The sequence below is a fragment of the Eubalaena glacialis genome, chromosome 11 (assembly GCF_028564815.1).
Source record: "Eubalaena glacialis isolate mEubGla1 chromosome 11, mEubGla1.1.hap2.+ XY, whole genome shotgun sequence".
Taxonomy (NCBI): Eukaryota; Metazoa; Chordata; class Mammalia; order Artiodactyla; family Balaenidae; genus Eubalaena; species Eubalaena glacialis.
The window spans coordinates 114,081,433-114,092,301 of NC_083726.1; the positions used below are offsets into that span (position 1 = coordinate 114,081,433).

The 10,869-nt window shown below is 57.2% G+C and overlaps 1 protein-coding gene across 1 annotated transcript; it reads left to right on the top strand.

The window, feature by feature from the left end:
• Positions 1–2,838: 2,838 nt before the first annotated feature.
• NRIP2 (nuclear receptor interacting protein 2) lies at positions 2,839–10,822 on the top strand. Its single transcript, XM_061204816.1, has 6 exons — positions 2,839–3,106; positions 6,401–6,556; positions 7,763–7,845; positions 8,652–8,773; positions 8,994–9,046; positions 9,371–10,822. Exons 1-6 carry the CDS (start codon positions 2,918–2,920, stop codon positions 9,461–9,463), a joined length of 696 nt encoding a protein of 231 aa, XP_061060799.1. The 5' UTR covers positions 2,839–2,917; the 3' UTR covers positions 9,464–10,822.
• Positions 10,823–10,869: the final 47 nt, after the last annotated feature.

The following is a 10,869-nucleotide window of genomic DNA, read 5'->3' on the forward strand; positions in this document are numbered from 1 at the left end:
ACGTGCTGGGACACCCATCCAGGTGGTCAGCCCGGCCCGAGGCCACGAGGCTAAGTGCCCAAGAGTCGCCTCATGCTTGTTCACCGACAGCGGCACTCCTCCAGAGAGTGCATTAATAAAGGACTCTTGAAGATCTTGAAGACTTTTCAAACCTAAGGAATGGCTGACTGAGAATAAGGTTGGAGGAGATGCCTTTCGGCATGGGGCCTGCCCGGCATCCTGGTACGCAGGGCACTGGCTGATCGGTCCACGCACGTGGTTAATCCTACTGAAACAACCAGGGAACCCAGTACATGGCAGTGGGTCCTCTTCGACCTCTATCCCAGGCAAATATGCGGGTAATAGGTGTCAAGGCACAGGGGTGGAAGGGAGCTGTAATATTCCACTGAAACTGACTCTAAAGGAAGCCAGGATCAGGGGGTGCTGAGCTTGGTAAGTGAAATCACACTAGTGTTTGGTTTTCAGTCCATGTTTACCGTCTACATCGTGCTCTCGCTTCGGCATAACGGAGACTGAGCAGGACTCGGGAGACAGAACTAGAGGCTTTGATTCCTAGCTCTGCCACCCGAGACCTGAATCTGGGGTGAGTTTTCTAAGTCTTGGTGTATTCGCTTCCTGGGGCTGCCGTAATAAAGCACCACAACCTCGGCGGCTTAAACAAGACAAATGTGTTGTCTCACAGTTCCAGAAGCTGGAAGCCCAAGATCAAGGTGTGGGCAGGAATAGATCCTTCCGAGGGCCGTGAGGCAGGATCTGTTCCAGGCCTCTCTCCCGGCTGCTGGTGGTTTGCTGGTGACCTCTGACCTTCCTTGTCTTGAGATGCACGGCCCCATCCTCAGCCTTCATGCTCACATGCTACTCTTCCTGCGTGCATCTCTCTCTGGGTCCAGATTTCCCCTTTTAATAGGGACACAGTCATACTGGAGTAGGGCTACCCTGATGACTTCATCTTAACTTGATTATCTCTGTAAAGACCCTATCTCCAAATAAGGTCACATTCTGAGGTCCTGGTGGTTGGGACGTTAACATATGAATTTGGGGGGAACACAACTGAACCCCTAACACTTAGCTAGTTTCCTCTTCTGTAAATGGGGATCATAATACAATTGCAGTGGTTGTAAAATGCCTCAAGAAGGCATGTGGTCCGCAGGAGGCCAGTGGATGTCTGCCTTGTCTGAAAGTGCAGGCGCCTCCGAGCCTCCTGGATCAGACCGCGCCCCGGGGAGCAGGGCCCAGGTCAGGACTCACCCTGTGAGTGTCCAACACATGTCAGCAGAACCGTGGCCAGTGCATGCTGATGACGGTGAAGACGAAAGGCTGGAGAGAAAAATCTGATGGCAGACGTGCCAGGGCTATAAAAATCTGATACCAAGTGTTGGCGAGGACATGGAGCTGAGGAGCCCTGGACGCTGCTGGTGGAGTGCACGTTGGTACAAACACTTTGGAGGGCAAGTAGTGTTGAAAGGAAGAAGGGGCATATGTGATGCCCCAGCAATCCCACTCCTAGGCACACACTCTAGAGGAATGCTTACACGTGTGCCCCAGGAGACGGGTGCCACAATGTTCACAGCAGCATTGTCTGTAAGAACAAAGCATGAAAATAACCTAAATTTCCTAAATGTGTTGTATTCACTGGAGAAATACTATACTGCGTTAAAGTGAATTAACTAGAGCTATGCGTAGCTCACGGGTGAATCTCGCTAATAAAATCTTGAGCAAAAAAGAGCAAATTGCAGAAGAATCTCTACAATGGGGCATGCAAAACGAAAAGACACACTGCATAGAATACACACATATGTATGTGCATAAAGAGAGGTATGAGGGCATTCCCTGGCGGTCCAGTGGTTAGGACTCTGAACTCTCACTGCTGAGGACGCGGGGTCCATCCCTGGCTGGGGAACTGAAATCCCACAAGCCAAGCGGTGAGGCCAAAAAGAAAAAAAAAAAAAAAGATGTGAGAAATACCAGATTCAGGAGGGGATGTTAGCTGGGGAGGAGAGGCCCACAAGGAGCTTCAATTATATTTGTAGCAGTTTTTTTTTTTTTCTTTTCTAATGAAAAGAGAAAAAAAAAAACTTTATAACTTTCAGCATGCTTGAATTATAACTTTTTAAAAAAGAGCCAGGACTCAATGAGCCTTACATAAAGGAGAGGAGGAAGCTGGGGCCCTAATTGCGGGGAGATTCAGAGCTGTTCTTGCCAGCCCTGGAACCCAGAACCCAGCGTAAATGAGCAAAGGATGCTGAAAGGTTGAGGCCCAGGAAGGGGGGAGGCTCCTGTTGAGAGGCAGGAGAGGAGAGGGAATACTGTGATGCTGCCCCTCTCTGTTCTGAACCTAGTGTTGCCCTGCATCCCAGCCCCGGGGCTGCGGAGAGCCCCAGGTGGAGGGCACGGCGGGACAGCCCAGGAGACACACGCAGAGGCATGCGCGCCCTGCATCCCACGCACGCCCCGAGCACGCAGGCTGCCACCTCCGCACACTGACACACACTCCTTCTCTAACCACCTGGCACGGACACCTTGACAGTTTACAGCACAGATACACCCCCTCAGCCACACACACACACACACACACACACACACACACACACGCACGCACGCACTCCCGCCGCCGCCCACTCCGGCCAGGACCCGGGAGCTGGCGAGGCTGCAGAGCCTACCAGCTGCAGCCCTGCCAGCGCCCCCTCTCCTCCAGGGCTGGGTTTTTCCAGCCGGAGCCCCGCTCCCTCTACTGCAAGCTCTGGAAATTGGTGTCTGACGTCGCCGCTCCCGCACGTTATTTATTTACTTCCTCTTTTCTTCCCTCCGCGGAGGCTCTCCGGTCGGGAGAGCTGCAGGCAGAAAGCTGACGGGTCGAGGAAGCAGAGAGGACGGAGGGCAAGACCGCTCAGGAGCCCCCGGCCCGCCCGCGGGGGCCATGAGCGTCCGGCCGGACGCCCCGAGGGAGGAGGGAGATGCCGGGGACAGGGGACAGGAGGCAGAGCCGCGGGGCCGAGCCAGCAGCCGGCAGCGCCAGCGCAGACAGGCCACCCGGTTCCTGCACAAGGACTCGGCCGACCTGCTCCCCCTGGACGGCCTCAAGAGGCTCGGCACCTCCAAAGACTGGGTGAGGCTGCCCTGCCCCCTCCCCGCCCCCAGGGGGCCGGGGCCCCTTCTCTCCTCCGCCGGGAGGGTGCAGACCCCAGCCTCCAGCTGCCCCTCCCTGCCCACGGGGAGGGGAGAGGCAGCCCTGACTTGTGGGTTCACCTTGACCGTTCCCGGCTCTTCACTGGGGTGTTCCCACGGCTTGGTGGCTCTGGGCGACCCTATCTATTGCTCAGCTTCCCCAAAGAGCCCCAGGCTTGTCTTGGGGGGAAGAGAGGAGCACTGGTTAGAGCAGAGGTTTGTGGGGACCGGGAGCCCCTGGAGCAGTCGTTTACCGCTGGGCCCGGAGGACTGACGGGTTCAAGGTCGCGATTCCCTCCTCTCCCTAAACCACGGGTCCCCTCACACTGGGACTGGACCTTCGGTGCCCCCCGCCCCATCCTCGCCAGAACACCAGGGTTTCCCACGCCTTTTGCCTGGGCGCCGGGCTCCTGAGGGCCCCCTTGCTCCCTGCAGGTGCAGTGGCCCTTCCAGCCTCCTTTCCTTCCATCCCCCTGCAGCAGCGTGGCCTCCCCAGGGAACGGGGTCGGGGAGTGACTCGGAAGGGTGGGTGAGTCAGGGGACAGCTGCATATACTCACTCCCCTCTGACAGAGGGAAGGGCTGAGAGAGTGGCCTTCCTCGGAGCCAGGATGCTTGGGTTCAGATCCTGGCTCTGGCACTTAGCAACTCAGGCGAGTCACTTTATGTCTCTGAGCCTCAGTTTCTTCAGGTGTTACATGAGGATAAAATTAACAGGATGTACCTCACAGGGATGTAAGAGTTACATAAGCTAATACCTGTAAAGGACTTAGAACAGTGCCTGGATGATTGGGAGCTCTGTCTAAAGGCTGTTGTCCCTCCAGCTACTCTTACTATTCCATTTAGACTGAGAGAGAAAGTAAGACCCACAAGGTCCGGAGAAGATGCGATGGCTCTGGCCTCCGGCTCACAGAGGACAAGAGGGCTTCTGTAGAAAGGTTGGGGGTACTCTGTCCTCTCTCATCTCCTCAGCAGGGAGTCTGAGAGGAGGGACTCCTGCAACCTGAGGTGTATGAGGCCATTTCCAGGCCACTCTGGCAGCCCCTTCTCCCTGGAAACCTGGAGCCAGATGCAGCCCCTCACTGCATTTCCTGAAAGAGCCCTACCTTTCCACATTCCTCCCAGCCAAAAGTTCACCCTCCAGGAGCCCGGCCCAGCAGCCCCGCAAAGGGGAAAGGTGACCAGACTGAGATTTCCATTCAGAGAACCTCCTTGCAAACAGCCAGCACAGCTGAGAGACAGATGGAGCAGGGAAGCAGGTTCCTTGGCTCTCAGTGGCTAGGAAATCACAGCCTCTGCCCTTTGCGGCCCATCCCTCATCTGTTCGGCCCTGGCGAAGAGGCTCTATTAACACTGCCGCCCCAGCGTGGCAGGTCCAGCCTTCTGCCCTCAGGACCTCCCGGACTGACATGGAGCAGTTACCTTGTATGGCTTTGGGAGTGAAGACACAGCATTCGGGGGCCTGAGCCTGCATCCCTCGTGGGACAGGTGGGAGGAGAGCTGGAAACCACAGAGCTGCCCTTCCCAGCCGCTCCCAGAGCTCGCTGCTGCCCTTTTCCCAGAGCTCGGTCTCCTGCTGGCAGCCTGTTGGCGGGAGCAGCCTCAAGGGCCTCATTAAGCCAAGGGTAGAAAAACAATCCCAGGCTCCCAAGGAGAGAGGGCAGGTGGGGAAGCATGTGTGGAGCCTGGAGGGACACAGTCATTCTTCGGTGAGCATTTATGGAGTGCCTACTGTATGCTGAGCTGAGCCCTGTGATGCAAAGAGGACTGAGATACAGACCTGACCTCAAGGGCAGATAACAGCTTTGAGACGCGTGACAAAGGGGGCCATGGGACCGGACGCTGCCCCTGCCTGGTGTGTGGAGGGAAGAGTGCAAAGAGGTCAGACAGGGCTTCTTGGAGGAGGTGAACGAACCCTGCATGAATTACAGCATGCACTTGGAACCCCAGACTTAAAATAAAAGCCTCTCTCCAGATAAAGAGGAGTTCCTGAGCCAGTGGCCCAGTCTGGCCTAGAGAAGGGTGAGAAGAGGAGTTTCAGAAGGAGGGGTGTGCAGGAGCAGAGGCATGGAGGTGAAGGGCAGCCTGGTCCAGGCAGCGCCAGAGGGGGCGCTGGGGCAGGTGAGCACAGTGGGGGGGGGCGGAGATGAGGCAGTGGCCAGGTCACCTGGGCTGTCACCCCCAGGTAAGCACGGTGGGGAGGGGAGGGCTCTGATGGATTTTAGGCAGGGGAGTGACAGGCTTAGTTTGACATGTTGCTTTGTGCCTCCCAAACTTTACTGTGCACACAGGTCATCTGGGCATCTTGTTAAAACAAGGTTCCAGTTCAATAGGTCACGATTCTGCACTTCTAGCCAGCTTTCTAGTGGTGGTAAAGCTGCTGATCTGAGGACGGCACTTGGGGGAGCAAGAGTTTCAGAGACTCCCCGGCTTTGAGCATGTGGATTTGAGAGGCGCGTTCTTATGGACTTAGGGAGGCGTCCCGGGGAATCAGGAGAGCTGTGCTGAGGTGTGAACGAAGCAGTAACAGAGAGAGAGGTGGACCGTAAATACAGGAGGCGAAGCTGGCAGAATCTCGAAGTGACTGGACGGGGCGGGGTGGCTTCAGGTGAAGGACGGTGAGGATGACGCCCAGCTTCCTAGGTCGTTTGTTTGCTTGTTTGGCCATGCCTCGCAGCTTGCAGCATCTTAGATCACTGACCAGGGATGGAACCCGGGCCCCGGCAGTGAGAGCACCAAGTCTTAACCACTGGACCACCAGGGAACTCCCCCAGCTTCCTAGTTTAGATTTGGACTGTTTTTTCTTTTTTGTTTGTTCTTGTTACTTTGACTTCTTTTCATCACACCATCAACTCTGGGATCGGCATCCCGCAGAAGGATGAGGTCAGAGGAAGAAAAAAAGAAAAAATGTCCCCAAGAATATGTGTTGTAGACTTGAGACAGAATTTCCCCCCAGCATCATACGAGTGCCTGAAATGTCCCATCTGTCTAACCGAGGAGAGACCCTTCCCCCCTCCCCATCTCTCCATTACTGAGCAATACATTGGGGTCCTGGAAAACGGCATGATTTGATACTGGGACTAGCTCTGCTGTAATGATCTGACTGCTGGGATCCTTGGGGAAGCTCTCACCCCTTCTTACTCCCAGGAGACTCCGGAGGGGGGGCGGGGCTGGGGATAACGGCCTGGGATTTGTAAAGTGAGGGAACTGAGCATCTGCACGTTTTGTGATGGAAGCAGCAACCGCACAACGTGATCCAGAGGCGTCTGGTGGAGGGGAACCCGAGCCGGCCTCAGGGGCAGCATCCCTTGGTGCAGGCCGCGATCCACGGCCAGGAGAGCAGGAGGAGGACCAGCAAGACAGAAAGGCCGGCTCTTCTGGTCAACTGCAAGGTGAGACCCCCTCCTGGGCCTGCTCCCCTCACCCACTCTCCCTTCTGCCCCGGTGGTGAGGGAGGGATTGGGGAGCCCCCTCCCCAGGCTGGGCCACAAACTGGGATCCTCCATGTCCTTTGCTCCCCGCCCCTCCCCGCCCCGTCTTTCCGAGGTGCACACGACTCCCTTTCCCTGAGCAAAGTATCATCTTGAAACGTGAGTGTGCTCCACACACAAACGGTGCGCACGTGTGGATAACGCAGCCCTCCCGCGAAAGCTCACGTGCTCCAGATCACAGCCTTGTCATCCCCGGAGCCAACGCCGAGCCGTCCCCTCCCTTCTGCCCGTCTTTGCTCGGTGCTTCCTCTGCCTGTCATCCTAGGTCCACGTTCTCCGATCCTTCCAGCCTCAGCTGTCACCGCCTCCGGGAAAGCTCCCCTGACTTTCCCCATGGAAGAGCTTTTCCTCCGGCTCAACATCTAAGGCTCTAGACTCACAACCCACAGCCTTAACACTCTCTCCCTGCACTGGTGACCCTCCACTCCCCTGCATCCTGGGGAGCAGCCTCCTCTGCTGCCCCTTCCACGTGCCCACGCACAGCAGACCTCAGCAAACAGTGTGGAAGGAGAAAACAATGTGTTTTGCGGTATCCAAGTGCAAACCCAAACATCTGTTTTTATCTAAAAGGAAGCGACCTTGTCTTCCTTCGCCTGCGGTGGCGAATCTGTTCCCCACATCTGATTTCCGAACCAGGTACTGCGATCCCCCCATCCCTCCTCGTTCCCACCCCAGGGTCCTCTAACGGGAGGCCCTCGGCAGCACTCCCAACAGGCACAGGCGCAGACCTACACTTCGGGTCGAGTCCTCCCCAAAGCACACCTCACCGCCTGCAGCTTTACTTCCTTCCTTGATTCCCGATCTGACCCGGTTCTGCCTCAACTGTACGAGTCCCATAAAAAACACCCTTAACTCACTTTCTGTGGGCAGGAGGCCGCGCTGAGCGGCTTGTGGGATCTCAGTTCCCCGACCAGGGATTGAACCCGCGCCCTTGGCAGTGAAAGCGTGGAGTCCTAACCACTGGACCGCCAGGGAAGTCCCAGCCCTTCACTCATTTCTGAAAGGGGCCCATCAGGGGCTGGGAAAGGTGACAGAGCCAGTCCCAACCCTTTCTCCCCCCTACCCCCTGGGGACTCACGGAGTCCCCTCCCCTCCCCCCTTTCTCAGTGCCAGGACCAGGTTCTTCAGGTGGCCGTGGACACGGGCACCCACTACAATCAGATCTCCACTGGATGCCTCAGCCGCCTGGGGTAAGACGGGGGCCCAAAAGAATGGGTAGGGAGGGGGCTTCTTTTTAGGGTGATGAAAAGATTCTGAAATTAGTGATGGTTGCAGAACTCTGTTGTCTCCTTTAGTTTTATTTTTTTATAAATTTATTTTATTTATTTTTGGCTGTGTTGGGTCTTCGTTGCTGCGCACGGGCTTTCTCTAGTTGCGGCGAGCGGGGACTACTCTTCGTCGTGGTGCGCGGGCTTCTCATTGCAGTGGCTTCTCATGTTATGGAGCACGGGCTCTGGGTGTACGGGTTTCAGCAGTTGTGGCTCGGGGGCTCTAGAGCGCAGGCTCAGTAGTTGTGGCGCACGGGCTTAGTTGCTCCGTGGCACGTGGGATCTTCCCGGACCAGGGCTCGAACCCGTGTCCCCTGCATTGGCAGGTGGATTCTTAACCACTGCGCCACCAGGGAAGTCCCTCTGTTGTCTACTTTAAAAGGGTGACTTTTGGGAGTTCCCTGCTGGTCTAGTGGTTAGGATTCAGAGTGTTCACTGCCGTGTCCTGGGTTCAATCCCTGGTCCAGGAACTGAGATCCCATAAGGCACGTGGCCTGGCCAAAAAAAAAAAGAAGAAAAAGGGTGACTTTCATGGTATATGAACTATATCTCAATAAAGCTGTTACTTTTTAAAAAAGAGTTGATGGGGGCTCTGGCAGAGAAGACAGGACTTAGACCCCACGTGGGTCCAGGGTTGGCTGAGAACCCAAAGTGTGGCGGGGAGGGACACTAGCGGACTACCGGGGTGGAGGGCTGTGGTGGCCATAAGCCTTGCTTCCCGACCACAGGTTAGGGAAGAGGGTCCTAAAAGCCCCAGCTGGGGACCTGGCACCTGGGCCCCCAGCCCAGGTGGAGCCGCTGGAGCTACAGCTGGGCCAGGCAACCGTGGTGTGCTCGGCCCGGGTGGTAGGTAAGTCCCCTCTCCGTCAGCATCCCCGCGTCTCTGCTCTTGCAGCTCTCCCTCCTGGGCGGGGCGAAGGCAGAGCCTCTCAGCTCCTGCCAGCACAGACAAGGTACCCCCAAAGATGCTCTGATTATCCCCAAGGTTCTCTGGCCTGGGGTGGTGGGGGGAGCAGAGAAGGGGCAAGTGCTGACAGGAGGACAGCAGCATTCTCAAATGGTTCCCGCAGATGTGGACAGTCCTGAACTCTGCCTTGGCCTGCAGACTCTGCTGTCTCTCAAGGTAAGGGGGATGCTCGTGCTGACACGCACACCCAGGGCCTGACCCCGCGGGCTGGGAAAAAGAGGTAGGGGGCACGGGTGTGGAAGCATGGGCCAGGCTGCGAGGAGAAGGACTTGGAGATGTGGGATTTCACCCTCGATCCTTAGAGGTTCCTTATTTGTGAAAAATATGGAGAACCGGGTCCCTCCGTGATAGCGGTCCAGGTGAATGGACACAGGGAGGAGAAAAGAGCAGGGTGCTGGGGGAAGGCGGAGGGGAACAAAGCAGCGTGGCTGGGAGAGGGGTTACCTGCCCAGGTGAGCTCATCGTCCCCCAACCCCACAGTGCTGCATTGACCTGGAGCACCGCGTGCTACGGCTGAAAGCCCCCTTCCCTGAGCTGCCCTTCCTGCCTCTGCACCAAGAGCCGGGCCAGTGACCGCTGCCCCCGATGGTCCCCAGGGGGAAGCTCCTTGCCTCAGGGGAAGAGCCATGATGGGGCATGACTAGAGCCAGGTAGCTGGGACAGCTGGGTCTGTCCCTCCTGTCACCACCCTGACCCCACTGTCCCATCTCCCAGTCGGCCACACTCCTCTGCTTCTCAGCACCTGCCCCAACCCCCAGGAGGAGTGTTCCCTGGAGGGCCCGCGATCTCAGGGTTCTGGTTTCCCCGTCCTCTCTCATCCCCCCCGTCCCAAGAAGAGCGGAGCTCAATCAGGACTGCAGAAAAGGACATCAGCAGAGCGGGATCCTGGTTGGGCCCCTGGCACAGCAGGGGGTGGCCCAAGTCCAAGGCTGCAGCCTGCTGCTGGGCCCTGCCTGCCCCGTCCACCCCGAACACCGTTGAGGCCTTGACTCCGCGTGGCTCGCCTCACAACTAGCCCGCCCCCCTCCCCGGCCCGGGTCCCTGGCCCTGCTGCGTCCACTTCTCTGATCTGCGCACAGCTGAGCGGGAGAGAAACGGTCACCACAACAGTAGAGGAATGCCTGGCCCACGAGGGCCGGGGGTTCCTTCATCAGCTGCCTCTTCTGGGGCTGCAAACGTCTGAAGCCAGTTATTATTTGATGCCCTGCGCAAACTTTGGGTAAACCTCTACTATTTACTCCAGATACATACCCTCCACCTGCTCTTCACCCACTGGGAGAGCCCTGTGGGGAACTGCCCCCCAAGGCAGGCAGGATGGTGGCGTTGCCAGGACCCAGACTTAACCTGACCAATATTCCTTATATCTAGAACTATCCACTTCATTAGACCTTCTTCCCACCCCTCATCTCTGGCCTCCTGAGCTTGAGCTGGTCTTTTCTGGCATCAGTGGCTACCCACCCCCCGACCCCCCCCAGCCCTGAGTCCAGCAAAGACACAAGGAAGCTTTGCTACCTTTCCTGTGAAGAGCCCAAACCTCAAAGGGCCAGGCCCCCGGGTGCCTTTCTGGCTGGTTTGAGTCTCTCGTATGTTGCATTAGGGGAAGAGGAAGACAGCGGTATAACTAACCCAACCAGGGGACTAGGACACTCGGGTCGGAATCAAAACCCTGAGCCTGGAGTAGATTAGATCTGAGCAGCGCCAGGACCTGCCGGGACCCCTGGCCGTACCTTTCTCAGCTGAGTCCTCTGCACCCAGGAGAGGAGAGGGGCTCACCGGCACAGGTGTGAGAGTGCGCTGGCCCCTCTGGCCGTGCTCCTTGACCCCTGCCCTCCCGGGCCTCGCCCTGTCCCCCTCCCTTCTGCCTCCTTTGCTTCTGCAATTGCAGACCCAGGCCCACGGAGGCCCTCAGCTCAGTGGCTTCTCCATTTGAATAAACACCTGTTTGTCTTAGCTAGCGTCCTTCTCTGCTTCTCAGACGC

Coding starts and splice junctions, on each gene's coding strand:
- NRIP2 (XM_061204816.1), top strand. CDS start 2,918: ATGAGCGTCCGGCCGGACGCCCCGAGGGAGGAGGGAGATGCCGGGGAC. Junction 6,557..7,762: donor CTCTTCTGGTCAACTGCAAG/GTGAGACCCCCT, acceptor CCCCTTTCTCAG/TGCCAGGACCAGGTTCTTCA. Junction 7,846..8,651: donor GGATGCCTCAGCCGCCTGGG/GTAAGACGGGGG, acceptor TCCCGACCACAG/GTTAGGGAAGAGGGTCCTAA.